Genomic DNA, 20,352 nt, shown 5'->3' with positions numbered 1-20,352 from the left:
TATGTCGGTCTCCATGGCATCTCTACCTACGCAGCAAAACAACCCTGAGTAGTGCGTGAACCCTTCTTCTCTCCCCACCTCGCCACCGCCCAAAAAGTCATTATGTCCACCCAATGCCACCTAGAGATGTCCAAAGCACGTTCCCTGTCAAATGCACGTCAAGCAGTGTCCTAAAACCAGGGAGGGAACAGAATCCCCGGGATTCTTCTGCAGGAAGGTCCACTGGGAAGACCGCCAGGGGCCGTCGGAGGAAAGTCCCCCGTTTGCGCGCAGCCTCAGCTGCCTCTGCGCGCGGACGCGTCCTGCGTTTCCCGGGAGACGGGGCGGGCAGCGCGGTGAGATGACGTCAGGGGGCGGGGGAGGAGAACCGGGGCGGTGCGGACGGCAGGCCTTGTTTGCGGCTGCGCGCGCTCCTTTTCGTCTGTGACTTCGGCCTCGGTCCTGGGGACGAGTGTTGAGCGCCTGCTGCGTGCGCTGAGCGGTGCGAGGACCCGCGAGCCGGAGGGCCTGGCGAGTTCCGAAGGTCCAGCCCGCCTTAGCCCGGGAGCGCGGCGGCGGCACGTGCGAAGGTCCGGGGGCAAACGTGTGTCTCGCGCGGGATTGCTGGGCGCAGAGACTGCAAGGGCCGGCGGCCGGGCGGGTAACTGCGCGAGACGTTTTCAGGAGTTACAGCCTTGTCCCCTGAGGTCACCTAAAGGGAGAGTGATCGGATCCCCATGTTAGGGCCATCTCTGAAATTGTCTGCAAGCGGCTATTGCCACAATAATGGTATGGACATTCCATGCCGGGAACTGCTCCAAGTGACCCCGTGAATGGCAACAGCCTGCAGACTAGATACAGGACTAGCCTTACCGTGTTGTCATCACCCCCGAGAGGTGAAGTGACTTTGCCAAATTCGCCCGACGCGTAAGCTCTAGAGTTGGGATCTGACACCAGGCGTCTGGCTTCAGATCCTCGTATGTAACAGCTGAACCATCATGCGGTACTGTTGGTGACCTCAGGCGGCATTTTGCTGCTGAGGATCCTGGCATTTGGGGTGGGATGTGCCTGACGACAGCGTTAAGACCTTGGACAATTTACTCCACTCTGACAAGCTGCGGTTTCCTCACGTGGAAAGTGAGAGTACTGATTTTACTGGGGTTGCCAGCACCATGGAGATCAACTATTCAATCTATGTTAGCAACGTGTGAGATTAACACACACCCCCACACTCAACGTTTGCTCAATAATTGGAGGTTATTATGATAGATGTAATAGGAGCAACGAGAAACGAAAGGATTCGGCTGGCATTGAAGAGGTGCAATGGGGGGTGGGGGGGAGGAAGGCTTGGAAACTCATTGGATTGTGGGGCACAAGGGAGAGGGGAATTCCAGGATGACACCTGGGTTTATAGATCAACTAACCCTTAGGCCACTGGCAGCAAAGAACTGGCCCTGCAGGGGGACAGGTAGAGCCGGGGGCTGAGGGTGAGTTCCGTGCTGATCATTCAGAGTTTGAGGACCTCCGGAACATGAGAGGAGAGGGGTGTCCAGGAAGCTGCCAATGAGCACATGGGGCTGGAGGTGTGGAGCTGGGAGCCCTTGGTGAATTAAGTCAATGTAAATGGATGAGATGATGCAGGGCGAGAGTGGCTGAGGCCTAGTCTGCAAGGAGACAGAAGAGCAGCAGAGAGAGAAGTGTGGTGTTCTGGACCAACCAACAGGAGGGGCCCTGAAGAGCGACCGGGATGGGGCCGCCTGCAACGAAGTCCAGAAAGATACAAAGTTCCCTTGGACTTTGTAGCTTGCACTTGGGGGCGCTTGGTCTCTGCCAAGAGCTGTGCCTTACTTTTTTTTTTTGTTTTTAAATTTAACCTATTTATTGAGCTATAACTCACTGTACAATTCACCCATCTAAAGTGTACAGATCAGTGGTTTTCCCTATCCTGTATTCACAGAGTTGTGCAACCAACCCCACTGTTTACTTCCAGGACATGTTCATCACTCCAAAAGAAACCTTGGACACATTAGTTGGCACAATCCGTATCTTCCCTCCTCCCCAGCTCCTGGCAGCTGCTAATACTTTCTGTCTCTCACTTTTTACTCTATCTGATCATTTCACTTAAATGGGATCATGCAGTCTGTTATCTTTCAGGTCTGATTTCTTTCACTCGGCATGATGTTTTCAAGGTTCATCTACATTGTAGCATATGCCAGTACTGCCTTCCTTTTTGTGGCAAATAATATTTCATTGTATGGAGAGACTACATTTTATTGACGAACATATGGGTTGTTTCTACTTTTGGGTTATTATAAACGCCGCTGTGAATATGCTTATACAAATTTTTGTGTGGATATTTATTTTCATTTCTCTTGGCTATATACCTAGAAGCGGAATTGCCGGGTCATGTGGTAACAGTATACTTAAGCTTTTGAAAAATTACCAAATTTTCCAAAGTCACTGCACCATTTTACATTCCCACCAGCAATGTATAAGGGTTCCAGTTTCTCCGCATCCTCATCAACACTTGTTATTATCTATCTTTTTTATCCATGGCCATCCTAGGGTATGCAAAGTGGTATCTTATTTTGGTTTTGATTTGCATTTCCCTGATGGCTAATGATGTTGAGAGTCTTTTCATGAGCTTGTTGGCCATTCGTATATCTTTAGAGAACTGTCTATTTGAGCCATTTAAATTGGGTTATTTGGCTTTATTATTAAGTTTTAAGATTCTTCATGTAGCCTGGGTACAAGTCGCTTATCAATATATTATTTTCAGATCTCTTCCCCCGTTCTCTGGGTTGTCATTTCACTTTTTAAAAAAATTTTTATCGGAGTATAGTTGATTTGCAACGTTGTGTTAGCTTCAGGTGTTCAGCAAAGTGAATCAGTTATACATATAGCCACTCTTTTTTTTTTTAAAGATTCTTTTCCCATATAGGCCATTTCAGAGTATCGAGTAGAGTTCCCTGTGCTATACAGCAGGTTCTTATTAGTTATCTATTTTATATATAGTAGTGTGTATGTGTCAGTCCCAATCTTCCAGTTTATCCCTCCCTCCCCTTTACCCCCAGTAACCATAAGTTTATTTTCTACATCTGTGGCTCTACTTCTGTTTTGTAAATAAGTTCATTTGTACCCTTTTTTTTAGATTCCACATATAAGCGATATCATGTGATATTTGTCTTTCTGTGTCTGACTTACTTCACTCAGTATGACAATCTCTAGGTCCTTCCATGTTGCTGCAAATGGCATTATTTTGTTCTTTTTTATGGCTGAGTAATATTCCATTGTATATATGTATCACATCTTCTTTATCCATTCTTCTGTTGATGGACATTTAGGTTGCTTTCATGTCCTGGCTATTGTAAATAGTGCTGCAATGAACATTGGGGTGCGTGTATCTTTTTGAATTATGGTTTTCTCCGGGTATATGCCCAGGAGTGGGATTGCTGGGTCATATGGCAACTCTATAGTTAGTTTTTTAAGGAACCTCCATACTGTTTTCCATAGTGGCTGTGATAGTGACCAGGGTTCTTGGCCTTCCCCAACCAATAGAAATTGATCAGAGGCCAGACAAGAAATTCAAACAAGGCTTTATTGGGACCCCTGCTGCAGCAGCGGGGAGCAAACAACAGGTTCCCTTGCTGGCTCGTTCCCTGAGGGGGTGCGAGCTGCTTCCTTATATGGGGTGAGGGTAGGGGTGTGTACAGGGGTCGAGCCGGAGGGGTGGCTTAGGAGGTTTGCCCACCCCTTACGTGGGGTTGAGTGCAGGGGGCGTGCTCAGCACCCTGCTTTTGCTTCCGGCTCTTCAGAAGTGGCATTTGAGTTTTTTGGTCTTTTGTATATTTTGTCCAGAATTTGCCCCAACTGCCCATGCACGCAGTTATTTTTAGTCGCATATAGTTTCTTTGTCTTTTGTGGCTCAAGGAGAGGTGTGTCCACGTGCAAGCACTGCAGCGAAGGGTCCCAGGTCCCAGGCCTGTCTCAGCTGTACCAGTTTACGTTCCTCCCCACAGCGTAGGAGGGGTCCCTTTTCTCCTCACCCTCTCCAGCATGTATTGTTTGTAGATTTTTTGATGACTGGCCATTCTGACCGGTGTGAGGTGACACCTCATTGTAGTTTTGATTTGCCACTTTCTTGATGGTGTCCTTTGCAGCAAAACATTTTCCTTTTGATGAGAAGTCCAGTATGTATATTTCTTCTTCTGTTGCTTGTGCTTTTGGTATCATCTCTGAGAAGGCTTTGCCTATCCTGAAATTATAAAGATTTACTCATATATATTTCTAAGAGTTTATAGTTGTAGCTCTTACATTTAGATCTGTGATCCATTCTGAGTTAATTTTTTGTATGTGTGTGGAAAGAGTTCACCTTCATTCCTTTGCATGTGGTTATTCAGCTGCCCCAGCACCATCTGAGAAAAGACTGTTTTTCTCCGTTGAACTGTCTTGGCACCCTTCTCAAAAAGCAGTTGACCCTACATGTTAAGGTTTATTGCTGGACTCTCAATCCTATTCCATTGATAAATATGTCTATCTTTATGCCAGTACCACAGTGTCTTCATTATTGTCACTTTGTAGCAAATTTTGAAATCAAGAAGAAGTGTGGGGCTCCCCTGGCGGTGCAGTGGTTGAGAGTCCGCCTGCCGATGCAGGGGACGCGGGTTCGCGCCCCGGTCCGGGAGGATCCCACATGCCGCAGAGCGGCTGGGCCCATGAGCCACGGCCGCTGAGCCTGCGCGTCCGGAGCCTGTGCTCCGCAACGGGAGAGGCCACGGCAGTGAGAGGCCCGCGTACCGCCAAAAAAAAAAAAAAAAAAAAAAAAGAAGTGTGAACCTTCCAACTTTGTTTTTCAAGGTGTTTTTGTCTATTCTGAGTTCCTTATATTCCCCTATGAATTTTAGGGTCAGCTTTTTAATTCTTGCAAACAAAGCCAGCTGGAATTTTGACTGAATCTGTAGATGAGTTGGGGAATATTGGTATTTTAACAATATTAAGTCTTTTGATCCGTGAACAAGGGGTACAAGACTTCCACCACCAGGGCAGTCTTATTTAGGTCTTAGATTTCTTTCAAAAATGTTTTATAGTTTTCAGAGTACAAGTTTTGCACTTCTTGTGTTGAATTTATTTCCCAGTATTTTATCATATTTAATGCTGTTGTTGTTGGAATTGTTTTCTTAGTTTCAGTTTTGAGTTGTTCACTGCTAGTATATAGAAGCCAGTTGACTTTTGCTTACTGATCTTGTACTCTGCAAACTGGCTGAACGGATTTATTAATTCTAATCGTTTTTTGGAATTTCTGTATACAAAGTCATGGCGTCTGCAGATAGAGATAGGTTTCTAATCTGGATGCCTTTAATTTCACTTCTTGCCTGATTACATTGACTAGCACGTCCAGTCTAGTGTTGGCTAGAAGAGGTAGTGGACGTCCTTGTCTTGTTCCTGATCTTAGGGGAAAGGCATTCAGTCTTTGATATTTAAGTACAGTGATAGCTCTGGGCTTTTCGTAGATGCCTTTTATCAGGTTAAATAGCTCTTATCAAACGATTTCTAGTTTATTGAGTTTTTATCATGAAAGGGTGTTCAGTTTTGTCAAATGCTTTTTCTGCAACTGTTGATATGACCGTGTGTTTTTTGTCCTTTATTCTGTTGGTATGGTGTATTACATGAATTGATTTTCAAACGTTGAATCAGCCTTGCATTCCTAGTATAAATTTCACTTGGTCCTGGTGTATAATCTTTTTTGTACGTTGCTGCATTTAGTCTGCAAGATTTATTGAGGACTTTTGCTATATTCATGAGAGGTGTTGGTCTGTAGTTTTCTTGTGATGTCTTTGGTTTTGGTTTCAAGGGAATAGTGGCTTTATGGAACACTTTACAGACATGTTCCTTCCTCCTTTTTTGTGGCGGGGGCGGGGGATGGGGGAAGAGCTTGTAGATTACTGGTATTCTTCTTTACATGTTTGGTAGAATTCACAACCGAAGGCCTCTGGCTTTTCTTTGTGTGTCGTTTATTGATTCCTGATTCAATCTCTTTACCTGTTATAGGTCTATTCACATTTTCTGTTTCTTCATGGGTCAGTTTTGGTAGATTGTGTCTTTCGAGGAATTTGTCCATTTCATGGAGTGTATCGGATCTGTTCGCATACAGTGGTTCATAGGATTCCCTTAGAATCCTTTTTATTTCTTTAAGGTCAGTAGTAATGGTCCCTCCTTGGTTCCCAAAGTTAGTACTTTGTGTTTTCCCTCTTTTTTAACTGGGCCAATCAGGCTAAAAGTTTGTCAATTTTGTCAGTCTTTTCAAAGAACCAACTTCTGTTTTTGTTGATTTTCTCTTTTCTAGTCCGTAATTTTGGCTCTAATCTTTCATCTTCTTCCTTTCTGCTTGCTCTGGGTTTAGTCTGTGCTTTTTCCCAGCATCTTAAAGTGATGCCTGAAGAGCTTGCCTTGGGGTCAGTCTCTGGGTTCAGGTTCCTTCTCTACCACTTCTTGGCGGTGGGAGTTCCCAAAAGACAGCAAGCCTCTCTGAGCTGGGGTTCTTGCATCTTTCGAGAGGGACGGTAGTACTTGGCTCACAGTTTGGGGGATGAAATAAGCTGCAGTCTGTCAAGGCATCATCCCTGACACACAAGTGGGTGGTCAGATGTGCCCCTTCCCATCTTTTCATCTGTCACACACACAGAAGACAGAGGTGCTTCACCAGTAAAGAGACCACTTTCCCATTATGTATCAGCAACCTTGACCATCATACTCAGAGTCCGACATCCTAGACTATTCTAACGTTTAACTAGAAGGATTTAAAGGTTCCCTTGGGTCTTAGAGAGTTGAGCTGGGGATTCACGCCCAGGACTCTGCTCTCCTGGTGGCCCTCTAGGTCTGTGTTCACAAGCCTCTCCCGTCCCTGGCTTCATTGGCCCAGGCACTGTGAAAGAGGAGCCAGTCTGCTCAGAAAATTCCAGATCGAACCTTTGGTCAAGAGAGCTTGGTTGCTCTGTCAGTAGAAGCCAGACATCCCCCGTCGAGGCTCTGGGCAGGCATCCCCCGTCCAGGCGGGCTCAAGGGGACCCTGGGGGTGTGGCCAGAGTGCGCCGGCCAGCACTGGCTAGACTCCAGGGCGAGGCTTCCTTGGCCGCCGGTCTGGGTGGCCCGGCGGGGGCGAGGTGTCTTCGGGCCGGGCTGCAGCACACAGAGCCCTGGACCTTGGTGCTTCACAGCACCAGCCCTGGGCTGCCCTTTGTCCGCGCCCAACTCCTCATCACCTTGGTTCAGGAATAGAAACGTGGAGCGCTCACCTCCTCTCCTGGGAGAACGGCTGTCAGCTCTGTGGTCCCCGCCGGCTGTCCCTTCAGAGTCAGAGCTCGTTTGTCCTTCACGTCCTGCTGCACGTATGCCGTTGTTGGCGATGGTGTGAGTGGGACACGAGCTGACTTGGTTCATGTGTCTGTGCAGGTGGCGGGAGCGATGGCGCCCCTTGGGGAAGGGAGCGATGACCCCGTGCTGCCAGACCTGCCCCGGGGGCCCCTGGATGCGGCCCGCGCCCGCGCCTCCTTCCCCTGGAAGGAACTGGCGCTGTTCTGGGATGGGCCGGACATGCTGCGCTTCAAGGTGAGGCTGGGCTGGGCGGCGCCGGGGGACCCTCGCGGTCGGGCAGGGTCTGCTGGGGGGCTGGGTCCTGGGCAGAAAGGTGGGGCGGGCCCTCGGGGAATCAGAGGGAGCTGGGAATGAATGAACACAGGTGGAGCTTCCTAAGCCTGCGGCCCTCGGCTCTCCCCTGGCCAGGACTCTCATCTCTGCCCCTGCATTTCGGGGTTAGACTGCACGTCTGAGGCCATGAGACGTGGCCATGAGAAATGCACCTAAGCCAGAGCATGGCGACATTGCATACTTTACCTCCAAATCAGCCATCCTGTGCCCCCTGCGTTTCCAGAAAAGCATCTTCTCGGCTCTGGAGAACGACCCCCTCTTCGCCCATCCCCCCGGCAGTCTCTCGCTGGAGAAGTACCGGGAACTGAACTTCCTGCGCTGCAAGCGGGTCTTTGAATACGACTTCCTCCGCGTGGAGGACTTGCTGGGGAGCCCGCAGAGGGTCCTGGCGCTGATCCAGTGCCTGGGCATGTACGACTGGTCCCTGGCCACCAAGTTCTTCCTGCACACGCTGGTGAGTCGGCCCCAGGAGAGGAGAGGAGGGGGGTCCCCACTCTCACCCTGCGCCCCGGGGCCACGACGGCTCTCTGTCCACGTGGACCTAAAGCACACTCGGCCCGTGAGAGGGCGACAGGTGCCTCTGAGGGTTCGTGGTTGCCAGCGTTTGCCTGCTTCTAAAGTTTTGGGAGATCTGTGCGTTGGGGAAATATTCATTTAAAGAGATTTCTAGAAAATAAGATAGGAAACAAAAGCAGAGATGAGAATGTGTGGGCAGATCTTGTGACTTTTAGTGAGAAGGCCAGTGTTTTTTCAGCCGTTTATGCAAATATTTACGCGTTAAGTCCTCGGATAAAGTGCAGTGCTGTGAAGTTAAAGCCCCGTAGGAACAGGAGCTTTGGGACTTTTGCTTTATACCAAAAAAGAAAGAAAGGGAGGGAGAGAGAGAGAAAGAAAGAGAGAGAGAGAGAGAGAGAGAGAGAGAGAGAAGGTCAAAGGTGAAGCCTGTGTTTCTGCCTCAAATACATGGGTAGAGCTGAACTTGAGAAGGCGGCCTCATCCACGTGCTGCGTGAAGGAAAGGTGGGCTCACTTTGCCCTTCCTGCGCCCTCATCCCTCATCCAGCCCCCATCTCCTTGCTGTTCGTGGACCCTCACAGTTCTGTGTAACTCACGTAAACTGCTTGGGACAAGGACCCAGGTCTCGCCGCTCCACGAGCTCAAGGCTGTGTCTCAGGGGACCCTGGACCTTGGACGCCAGTGCCCTTTACCTCTGGGTACCTGATGACCTCGCTGTGGGATGCTGTGGTGCTGAGGGACCACGGTAGGGTGGGTGTGAGGTCCCAGGGCGGCAGCACTCGTCAGCTCCCACCTTTTAACGTCATGTTGTGATATTTTCAGACCTTTGGATCAGCGATCTACAGCTCTGGTTCTGAAAGGCATTTCAAATACCTTCCAAAGATCTTCAATATGGAGGTCAGTTGAGGTTCGTGGTGAGTCGAACAGGAGCTCGTGTCCTGTTCCCTGTTCCCCTTGGAGGTCTGTGGGAGGGGCGGCTGGCAGCAGAGGGTAGCAATGCTCCTCTTGTTTCATGACGTTCTTAGGCTTTTCACCAAATAGCTCAGGCTGCTGTTTACCAAACTGGGGTGTGCCAGATCCCCAGCGTTATAGGAATTTAGGTTTTTGTTATCGGGGTAAAGCCTCCCGTTCTCTTCCGCTGCCCGGGAGCCGTTCTTGCCGCCGTGCTGACTTAGCGAGGCCGCCGTCGGCTCGTCTAACCTGCCGTTCTCACAGGCGGCCGGCACGGCAGGATGGCTCAGTAAGGTCACTGCTTGTTAGACAGGAAATGGAGATTTGGGGCTTTGATGGGTGGCTTAGGCCGTAAGGGAAGGGGACCCTCGCCTTACATCCTTTTCTGTTTCCACGTTAGATTTTTGGATGTTTCGCTCTGACTGAAGTGAGTCACGGGAGTAATACCAAGGCCATGCGGACGACGGCTCACTATGACCCCACCACTGAGGTAGGCGGTGCCGCCCGTCTGGCTCTGGGCTTCGAGCCCATGAAACGTGGTGTTGTCATGTAATGAGACCTAGAAACCCGTCTTCTCACCTGAGTGCTCCCTGAGCTCTGTCACGCAGATCACTGGAGCTTAGGAGATAAAGGCTGTGAGAGGCGAAACCCAGTCCCACCCGGAAGTCTGTCCTGGTTTGGATGTGGGTGGCATTTGAATGTGGTGAAGGCACGAGCTATCATTTGGTAAAATTTATTTCTTTGTTTACCAGGTTTGGTGTTTGATTTGTAAACCGTTCGATCTGCCCCTGCTTCGTAGAGCAAACAGTAAAGAAGATTCTCTGTGACCCTGTCGCTCTCTAGCTGTCTGTCTGCACCCCCTGCCTGTGGCCCGGCCCCTCCGGTCCTGGCACTCCTCCTGCACTCGTGGATCCTCGTGGCACGTGTCCGTGGGACCCCGGCCGTCCTTGCTGTCAGGGGGCGCGTGCTCTGGAGGAGGCGAGCCTGTGACCACGTGGGGTCGTGGCGTGTGGGGCGGACGGCAGCGCGGGAGGTGGAGAGGACGGGGCGTGCGGGGGACCCGTGACCCCTGCTGCTTGCATCCCGCGGCCCCTCTCCCATCCCTGGCGTCGGGCCCCTTTGCCCCCACGTCCCCCAGAGGCCCGCCTCCTTCCGCCGCTTTCTCACGGCTCTGGCGTCCTGGGACCCTTTGGCCCTCACCCGCCCAGTCATTCACGGGACAGCGCCGGCCGAGTGTGGGCTGTGTGCCTGCCGTGCTGCAGGCTGGGGGCTCGAGAGGATGAACCCGAGGAGCCCCCCGGCAGAGCGGGGACAGTGGAGCAGGGCAGGGGGCTCACAGTGGGCGCCCCGCAGGCTGCCGGGTGGTGCCTGGGAGCAGAGCCGAGGGTCAGCCACGCTCTCGGGGCTGAGAGCCGGCCGCGTGGCCTCTTGGCTTCTTACCTGTCGTTTAAGCCACGACATACCTTTGTCTGAGCCCAGGTCTTTCTGGCTCTCGGCCTTCTCTTTCCTCGGCTCCCGTGCCCCCGGGCTCTCGGTGTCGGGGGGAAGGGGGGCTTCCCACTCTGGCACAGAGAGGTCGGTGCGTCTGTGGCCCGGTGGCCTGGGCCGAAGGCGGACGGGCAGTTGTTTCTGACCCTGTTCCTCTTGGCGTCTGTCCTTAAGTGCAGATTGGTCAAGGTTAGGATCCCCGAGGCTCCCACGGGCCGCGGTTGTGTTGGTCTAGACAACGGGCATTTGTTGAGCGCCTACTGTGTGCTAGAAGCTGCGGCGAGGGCCTGGGCTCACAGCGGTGGGCAGGCCGCTGGGACCCTGACGCTGGAGGGGAGATGCCGGCGCTCACCGGCGTGGAGAAGCTGGACGTGCCAGGGCTGTGGAGACGCGGGGGGCGAGGCGAGGGTATGGAGGGTGCGGGGAGGGTGTCTGTGTACTATCTCGGGCGGTTACCTCTTGGCGTCTGTCCTTAAGTGCAGATTGGTCAAGGTTAGGATCCCCGAGGCTCCCACGGGCCGCGGTTGTGTTGGTCTAGACAACGGGCATTTGTTGAGCGCCTACTGTGTGCTAGAAGCTGCGGCGAGGGCCTGGGCTCACAGCGGTGGGCAGGCCGCTGGGACCCTGACGCTGGAGGGGAGATGCCGGCGCTCACCGGCGTGGAGAAGCTGGACGTGCCAGGGCTGTGGAGACGCGGGGGGCGAGGCGAGGGTATGGAGGGTGCGGGGAGGGTGTCTGTGTACTATCTCGGGCGGTAGCACACGTACAGTTAGCGCCGGTTACAGAAGGGACTTCTCCCTGTGAGCCCTGCGAGAACAAGGAAAGCTGAACTGGAACTGGCCTCCAGGGGCCTCGGGAATTTATGCGGGAGGTGACACGCCCTCCTCTGCCCGCAGGCGCTGTCCGTCCAGTGACCGGGAGGCCCTCTCCTTGGAGCGGTTCGGTCTTCCCCGGGCCCTCCGGCGGGCGCCTCCCCCCCAGCGCTGCTTTCCTCTTGCTCTCCCGCTCTCTCCTGCCTCCCCAAGGCCCCGGCTGTGTCCTCGGAGGACCTGTCCCCCTCCTGTCTGCTCCTTCTTTAATTCCTGTGCTTGTCTGCCTGTGCTCCTGGGCTCGTGGGGTGGCATCCCCACCCCCCCATCTCTCCCAGCCTGTAGGGGGGAGAGGCAGGGCAAGCAGGGGGTCAGAACGTCGTGAATCAGAGGCGGATGAGGGGTGAGGCAGGCGTGAGGCAGAGGAGGGGCCGTCCCTCCTCCCAGAGGCCGTGCTCAGGGGAGGCTTGCTGGCAAGGTAAGCGCTGTCGGGCGTTGGCAGCTTCCAAGGTATTTCGCGTAGATTTTATCGCTCGACATGCTGGTCATCGTTTTCCATCGGAAGGTGCTTCTTTAAGTCAAAAGACCCAGGATACGCTCCGTTTAAAAGCAGGGCTACCTGTGCCTCGCAGGACGTAACCTTCAGCCTGTTCTTGCTATTGCCTCAAAAGATTTCGAACAGAGAAAATCGAGTGTGTCAGAGAGAGAAAGAAATTCCGTGTATTCCCCGGTCTCCAACCGTAACTTTCCTTTTGCTTCCTCGTGCAGGAACTCATCATACATTCCCCCGATTTCGAAGCCGCCAAGTTCTGGGTTGGGAACATGGGAAAGACGGCTACGCACGCGGTGGTGTTTGCTCAGCTGTACACGCCGGGGGGCCGGTGCCACGGGCTGCACCCCTTCGTCGTGCAGGTAGGGGCAGGTTTTACCCAGGGGGTGTCTGGCCAGTCTGGAGACATTTTCATCACAGCTGGGAACAGGGTGCTTCTGGCATCTGGGGTGCAGACCAAGCGTGCCTTAAACACCCTGTAGGACACACGACAGCCCCGCTGCCAACCCCCGCCAGAAGCCTGATCAGCCCCAAATGTCAGTGTGCTGCCGCTGGGAAACCCTGAGCCCGGGATCATCTGGGGGAGAATCTCCATCCTCCTGGGGGCCACACTGGCATGGTGGGACACCTGTCCCCACCCCCCACCCCCAGGCTCTGGCAGCCGGTCTCAGGGGCTCCAGGAGTTCCGACGTGAAGTCTGACTTGGGGGCTTTCATGTAGCCCCTTCCTGGGTCACAAACAGAGCTCTGGCCATCGGGGGTGCCTGGGATGGCCGGCCTGTTTCCCGCTGCCAAGGGCGGCTGCAGTGTCCCTGGACTTGGAGCTCTGGGAGGTTCTCCAGGGCCTTTCTATCTGGGCTGACTGGTTACTGAATGACACCCTGCTTCCCCCACCCCCAGACCCATTCTGGCATTTTTTATCCTCAAAGACTTTTCTGATGGGGGCGGCGCTCTCATGGGAGAAGAACATCATCATTTTTTTTTAAATTGAGCTGAAATTCGTGTAACATGCAATTAACCATTGTATTTATTTTTAAATTAAATTAAATTATTTTCTTGGCCTCGCTGTGTGGCTTGCGGGATCTTAGTTCCCCGACCAGGGGTTGAACCTGGGCCCACGGCAGTGAAAGCGCAGAGTCTGAACCACTGGCCCACCAGGGAATTACCAAAATTAACCATTTCAGAGTGAACGATATAGTGGCATTTAGGGAATTCACGATGTTGTATCTCTCCAGCTTCAGAGCGTTTCCTTTCTAGAAGAAACCCCGCACTCATTCAGCACTGCCTCCCTGCCACCCTGTCCAGCTCTGGCACCCAGTGGTCTGCTTTCTGTCTCTATGCGTCTGCCTCTTCTGGATGTTTCACATAAAACGCATCATGCGCTATGTGACCTTTTGTGTCTGACTTCTTTCTCTTCACGTGTTTTTGAAGTTCACCCACGTTGCAGCCTGTCCCAGAACCCCCTTCCTTTCTAAGCCTGAATGATCCATTATGCGGATGGTCCACAGTTTGTGTATGCATTCGTCCTGTGATGGATGTTGGGTGGTTTCACCTTTTGGCTGTTGGGGGTAATGTCACTGCCAACATTCATGAGCAGTGTCTGTTGGGACACCAGTCTTCAGTTCTTTGGGGTATGTACCTGGGAGTGGAATTGCTGGGTCGTATGGTCATTCTGTGTTAAATTTTTTGTAGAATCCCCTACTAGTTTCCACCATCTTACATCCCCACCTGCAATGCCGAGGGCTCCAGTTTCTTCACATCCTCACCGACACTTGTGATTTTCCTTTTTTTCCCCCATAACCACCCTAGTGGGTATGAAGCAGTATCTGGTTGTGATTTTGATTTGCATTTTCTTAATAACCAACGATGTGGAACATATTTTCCTGTGCCATTTGCTTATCTTCTTTGTCAAAATGTCTATTCAAATCCTTTGCCCCGTGGAACCAAGCAGGGAATGAGAAAGCAAAGGCTGTTTGCTCAGAGCTGGCTGAGCCGGGGGTCAGCCTTCGTCATTGTGATTGGCAGAGACCCAGAGGCAGGCAGAGGCGTGGGTGAGCTTCCCAGTGGAGAAAAGGGGGCTCAGGGTGCCTGATGGGGCTGGGGGGCTCTAGAAGCGGGGGCATTCCTTGTGACTGGTCAGGGGGCAGGCGGGGCCTTCTGGGGTTGGTCCTGAGTTGGAAGCAGGACAACGATGAGGGAGGCCGTCAGTATTGATCGAGTCCTGGCCGATTGTCCAGGGGTGGCTGTTTGGCTTCCTGGCTCGTCACTGGAGACAGCAGTCTGCCCTCCTGCATGTCCGACTCCCAGCAGGCTGGCTCCCGGGGCTGGCGGCTGCGGGCCGAGGGTCAGAGCGCTGCTTTCACACGTGGTCTGGTCATCGTCCAGTTGTATGTTCAGACTCTCAGTTCATTTCTTAATCGGATTGTTTGTGATTTTAGGTGAGTCACAAGGGTTCTTTATATATTCTGCATACTAAGCCTTATCAGATGGATGGTGTGCAAATATCTCCTCCTGTTCTGAAATTATCTTCACTTTCCCGATAACGTCCTCTGTGCACAAGGGCTTGAATTTTGACGACGTCCAGTCGACCCATTTCCCTTTGGTGCTCATGTCCTTCTTGTTTTTCAGTTTGCAAGGAACCCCTGCAGACCAGGTGTATTTTTTGATACCTAAGGCAACCATACACTGTTTCTGGAGTATAGATTTGTACCCGAAGTGAACTTCTTATGGAAATTGGACTTGAATGCAACGTCTTTCAGTGTCTCTGGTTCTTCGACTGTAGAGCCACGGTGTTCTGGATTCTGTTACACGTTGTGCTTTAAGCACTCAGTAGGATGTTGCAGCCCTTCATCTGGCATATCCTCTCTGTGGACTTAGTGCATATCCAGTGCAGGCTCGAGGTCAGCATGAATCGTGTCCTCGTGGAGTTTACCGTCTACTCAGAAAGAGAGGTTGAAATAAGTCATCACAGAACTATTTAATTAGAATGTGATATGTGCCATAGGTCATTAGCTGATAAGTGGAGGGGTATAATTTTTTTTATTGGAAAATGCAACAGGATTAGTTTAATACAGTGTAGTGGCTTACACTATTTAGGTACCAATACTTCTTTTTCTTTAATTAAAAAAGTTTTGTGTTTTTTTTTTTTTTATTGAGGTATACTTGATTTACAACGTTATATTAGTTTCAGGTGTACAATACAGTGATTCAAAATTTTTATAGATTTTACTCCATTTACAGTTATTATAGAATATTGGCTATATTCCCTGTGTTATACGACGTATCCTTGTAGCTTATTTACTTTATACGCAGCAGTGTGTGAAGGGCATAATTTTTTGCAGGTTTGTTATATCAGGTGGACCGTCTCCAAATATTGTGGGAAATGTTATATGTAAATTGATACAATTAAATACTTTTGAGAAGAGGACACCGTTAACTTAATTCTGGTCTTGACTTTAGTGAGCGTCCGGGAGGTTAACATGAAGTTTGTAAGGACCCTGTTATCATTTCTTTCTAGATGAACTGAAAACCGGCATTAGCAGTATTTTTCTGTTGGATTACTTGAAACTCCCTAACTGTTTTTTATATCTCTTCTCCTCTCCATCTTTTTTTTTAAACTATTTTTTTCTATTTCATAAGGATTTCAAGAGTTTTTATCTGACTCTTTACTGAGCCTTATTGTTTGTCTCTAGCCTTCAATTTTATTTTATCAGTATTATAAAGTTCAACTAAATTAGCTAACTGTTCCACTGAAATAAAGAAAAACTAGCAATTCCTACAAATAGCTAAACGTCTAATAGTACAAATTCAGTAGTTGTTCAACACGGATTTTTTTTTCAGCCTTCGTGCCGTTGGCATTCGGGGCTGGATAATTCCATGCTGCGGGACCACCCTGTGCACTGTAGCATTACTGGCCTCTACCCACCAGATGCCTATAGTACCCGCCACTTATGACAACCAAAAATATCAGCAGACATCGGCAAATGACACCGGGAGGGGAGGGTGGCGCGATCACGCCTGGTAGGAATCACTAAAAGTCTTGGAGAACGAAACTCCACACTGTCCGCTTAGAGCGCACGAAGTGAGGACCAGTCAGCTAGCTGTCTCGGTGTGTGTTAGTAAGTATATTTATTGGAAACTCATTTGGGGGAGCAGAGATTTACAAAAATAATCCACAGCAAGTATGTGCCCAGCCGTTCTGTCATTTCATTAAAAGCCAGCGGAAAGTCCTCCGTCTAAAATGTGACTGGGAAATGCCTGGCACCCTCCAGGCAGTACGTACTAATCAGCTCCTCCGTCAGTGTCCTGGGGCCACCGTAACCAAACAAAGCATCGCAGACTGGGGGCCTGAAAGCACGGAAACATACAACTCATTTGGGGGAGCAGAGATTTACAAAAATAATCCACAGCAAGTATGAGCCGTTCTGTCATTTCATTAAAAGCCAGTGGAAAGTCCTCCGTCTAAAATGTGACTGGGAAATGCCTGGCATCCTCCAGGCAGTACGTACTAATCAGCTCCTCCGTCAGTGTCCTGGGGCCACTGTAACCAAACAAAGCATCGCAGACTGGGGGCCTGAAAGCACGGAAATGTACTCTCCACAGTCTGGAGGCCAGAGGTCTGAAATCAAGGTGTCAGAAAGGCCACACTCCCCCCGGAGGCTCCATGGGAGGGTCCTTCCTGTCTCTTCCGGCTTCTGGTGACCCCAGGGTTCCTGGGCTGAGGCCGCTTCCCTCCCGTCTCGGCTTCTGTCTGCACGTGGCCCCCCTCTCTCCATGCCCTCTCCTCCCCTGACTCTTGGAGGACAGCGGTCATTGGATTCAGGGCCCACCCAGGTAACCCAGAGTGACCTCACCTCCAGATCCTCAATTATATCTGCAAGGACCCTGTCTCCCAACAAGGTCACGTGTTTGGAGGACACTTTAACCCACGGCAGCTACACGGAGGTGGCCTGTGGCTCGGTCACTGGGGGTTGCGAACATTTTCATCTTGATTTTCGTGTGGTCGTAAGAGTTGCCATCTGTGGTCTGTGCAGATCCGGGACCCGAAGACCCTTCTTCCCATGCCGGGGGTGATGGTTGGTGACATCGGAAAGAAGCTTGGACAGAACGGCCTGGACAACGGGTGAGCGCGCACCTTGTACTTGACGGTCACTCCTCCAGGGGTCGTTCCTCAAGGCTGCCTGCGCAGTACGTCCTACCTGTGAGCCCACCGGGTCCCTCGGTGCTGTCCCCGTACCCTCCCAGACTCCTGCGGGATACGCCTCACCTCTGCACTTGAGATCGTGTTGCAAAGGGCCGGCTCCTGCTTCTGCTCCAACCTCAGGAGACATAAGTGGCCCCAAGGGCAGAGCACACAAACTTCTCCCTGGCAGGTGGCCGCTCCAGCTCTCAGGCCAGGCTCAGGCCGGACGCCCGTATCCCATGGGGCCTCAGCGTGTGACCCAGGCCTGCTCCCCGTCCTGGAGCTCAGGCACCCACCAGGTGTCCACGCTGGTTCTGGGGATAGAGCCAGGTTCCGGGTCGCGGGGGCAGAGTGGTCTGAGACGAGACATGGGCTTGGGGAGCTGGAGCGGGGGGCGGGTGGACAGGGGAGCCACGTCAGGAAGGGCCTTGGAGTCTCCCTGAGGGATTCCCGGGCTCATTCATGGCGTGAGTCTTGGAATCAGACAGATCTGGGTTCAAATCCTGGGTCCACCTCTGCCTCTTTGTGTTATCGTGACCAGCTTTCTTGGCCGTCTCCTTGTCTGTAAGGTGGGCATGATGTCCCCAAGCCGGGCCCTCGCGTAGCGCTGCCTGGGGGGGCCGGGCGTGGTCTTACTGACCTTTGCTACCCGTCAGTACTCCCCTCACCTGCGCCTGCGGGCGGGACTCACGTGCCGTCTCCCGGAAAGCCTGGCTGAGATGCTTTGTGCCCCTCTGTTTTCCTGAGATGCTGTCCACCTTGGGGGGAAGCACAGCCGGGTGTTCCTTCGTCGTGTACCTCACACTGCGTCTCGGGAACGTTTGCATACCTGCCGCTTCGCCGGGGGGCAGAGAACAGAGGAGCCCACCTCGCCATAGTTTGAGCCTGCTGGTTATCCTGACCCCGGTCATTCTGAGTGTAAATCAGGAGGCAGCTCATCTCCGAGACAGAAGCTGGGCCAGGTGGTCTCCCACCACCCTAAGCGTGGAGAAACCTCCTTTCAGCCGCCCCCCCTCCCCAGAGGTAGGGGAGCTGGGGGCACGGAGAGCGTCTCAAACCTCTGCTTGGACCCTCAGAACAGGTGGGGCCCCAGCCTGTACCAGAGAGGGCTGGAGAACCATCGATTTTCACTCTGTGTAGCTGGAAGAGAAAACGGAAGGATGTTGCTAAAAAGTGAAACCAGAAACACACACACACACACACACACACACACACACACACACACACACACACACACACACACACAGCCCTTCTAACCTATACCTGTCTAGGGCTTTGAGTGCCTCTCTCGCTGGCCTGTGAAAAGAGCCTGTTAATGAACGCTGGAGCCTGGGGTGGGGGGAGGAGGGTGTCAGTTCCCTTCCATCACTGCTTTGTGCGGGTGCGTGGGGCCCCCCCGGCAGGGACGGGTCATGTGGCCTGTGGTCCTTGGGGCAGGGGAAGCTCTGCAGCCCTCAGAGCGAGGCCGCCACGCGGCTTGGCGTGTTCGAGAAGATGGACCCGATCTGGCCGAGGCGAGGCAGCATCAAGGAGGACCATGCGGGAGGTGGAGGTGGAAGGCCTCGTCTTGCTCTGGAGCGTGAGCGTCCTTTTATTAGATCCACGCGTCCCATCGTGGGACCCGGAAAATGCGTGCATGGTGACTCCATCTGTGGAAGGGTCTGTGCTCACACGTAAGGCCGGGCAGGTGTATCTCCAGGCGCCTGGTGGTGGGATATGACCCTCCAGCTGTGGACAAGTGCTGCCGGGTCACTGCTGCCCAAGGAAGGCCTTGGGCGAGGTCACAGATCTCCAGTCCCCGTTCATTTGGTTTTACACGTTAGAATCTTCCACGCTGTTTTGGGGCATCCGTGAAACATTCTGCCCATGGTTCTCCCAAATCAAGTCCCGGTTTGGAGACGGAGTATTTGTTTCGTATTGCGATGGTCCCAGGGAGTCACACCAACGTAGCAAAGGGCCTCCTAAATAAACCTGTCACGTCAGAGGAGCAAAGCTCTCCCGAGACCCAGCAGTGCCAGCCCGGGTGCCGCCAGGGGGCAGCGTGGTGACCACCCGGAAGCCGGCTCAGAGCGGCCCCCCCAAACCGGAGTCGCCGTTCCCACGGGGCCACTTGGAGGCCGGCAGACAGGACGTGGGAGCAGCCGTACCCGGTCCCTGAGCCTGTGAAGGTTCAGTGGCGCCTGGGGTCCCTCGGCCCCCGGGCTGGGGCCGGGATCGGGATGTGGGCCAGGGGCGGTGACGCGGGCAGTGCCCGCCCCGCCAGCAACGCAGCCGTCGCCGCCGGCTTCGGCGCGCACGCCCAGCAGAGGGCGCGCGGGTCTGAATCCCGGGCTTTCCTTGCTTGCCTGCTGCCTGCAGAGCAGTGTCGCCACTGAGTGATTTTTGTCCGAGATCTTCTATGTTGAAAAAGCGGTTAACAGTTCATAGGTGGGTCACAAGAATCTGCGAGTCTGCGGGAAGCCTGTCTAGAAATCAGAGGCAGACGTAAATTGCACGGATTACCTTTAGCCAAATAACTCTAAAGGCAAATCAGTGACGATCCCTCAAGGGAGCTGTTGCGCCTCCCCTCCAAGGTGGGCTGCAGGGCCCCCTCACGCCTGCTCGGAGGCGAGGCGGGGAGGCATCTCCAGAGCTGCCGGGAGGACGTCCCCTGAGGCTCTGGGGCCCGGCTGGGGCTGGGGCGGCAGCGAGAGGCCCCAGGAGCACCGAGGTCCCTGGCAAGGGTGGCGGGAGGCCCAGGAGGAAGGGGGCGCGGGGCCTGCCGCCCGCAAGCTCCCCCGCCCCGCCGTATGCTCGCAGCGTCGTGTCGCACACCCCCTGGCACGCACGCCCCACGTCAGACACAGCCTATGCGGCCCCCCGCCCCCTGCCCTCCGGGGACACTGGGGATTCTGACCAGGCTGGCCAGCATCGACTGTTTCTGGAACAGCCTCCGCCACAGGGCAGCGCTCAAAGGAGAATGTGTAAAATTTTGATTTCAGTGAAACTCCAGCGACTATAAACATATATTCAGCCTTGTTCCATCCGTGTGTGGCAGGGAAGGGTGAAGATTTTCCGCTCCTTAAAAAGGCCGCTCGGGGGCTTCCCTGGTGGCGCAGCGGTTGAGAGTCCGCCTGCCGATGCAGGGGACGCGGGTTCGCGCCCCGGTCCGGGAAGATCCCACGTGCCGCGGAGC

At 52.9% G+C, this 20,352-nt stretch overlaps 1 protein-coding gene across 8 annotated transcripts in view; it reads left to right on the top strand.

Annotated features, from left to right (window-relative positions):
* The first annotated feature begins 389 nt into the window (after positions 1-389).
* The window catches only part of ACOX3 (acyl-CoA oxidase 3, pristanoyl), a 47,804-nt gene continuing 27,841 nt past the window's right edge, over positions 390-20,352 (top strand). For 7 of the 8 annotated variants that reach the window (XR_003680715.1, XM_055086236.1, XM_007109255.3 and 4 more), the window contains exons 1-7: positions 390-569; positions 7,429-7,584; positions 7,907-8,137; positions 9,021-9,095; positions 9,550-9,639; positions 12,215-12,358; positions 17,029-17,117. Coding sequence is in view for 7 of the 8 variants with exons in the window: in XM_055086236.1 (XP_054942211.1) it covers positions 7,441-7,584; positions 7,907-8,137; positions 9,021-9,095; positions 9,550-9,639; positions 12,215-12,358; positions 17,029-17,117 (773 nt within the window). In the remaining variant the exon portion in view is untranslated. The other variant, XM_055086237.1, reaches the window with a different exon arrangement.

The sequence above is a fragment of the Physeter macrocephalus genome, chromosome 7 (genome assembly GCF_002837175.3).
Source record: "Physeter macrocephalus isolate SW-GA chromosome 7, ASM283717v5, whole genome shotgun sequence".
NCBI classification, from domain to species: Eukaryota; Metazoa; Chordata; class Mammalia; order Artiodactyla; family Physeteridae; genus Physeter; species Physeter macrocephalus.
The sequence above is the reverse complement of the archived record's forward strand: the minus strand, read 5'-3'. Positions and strand labels throughout refer to the sequence as shown.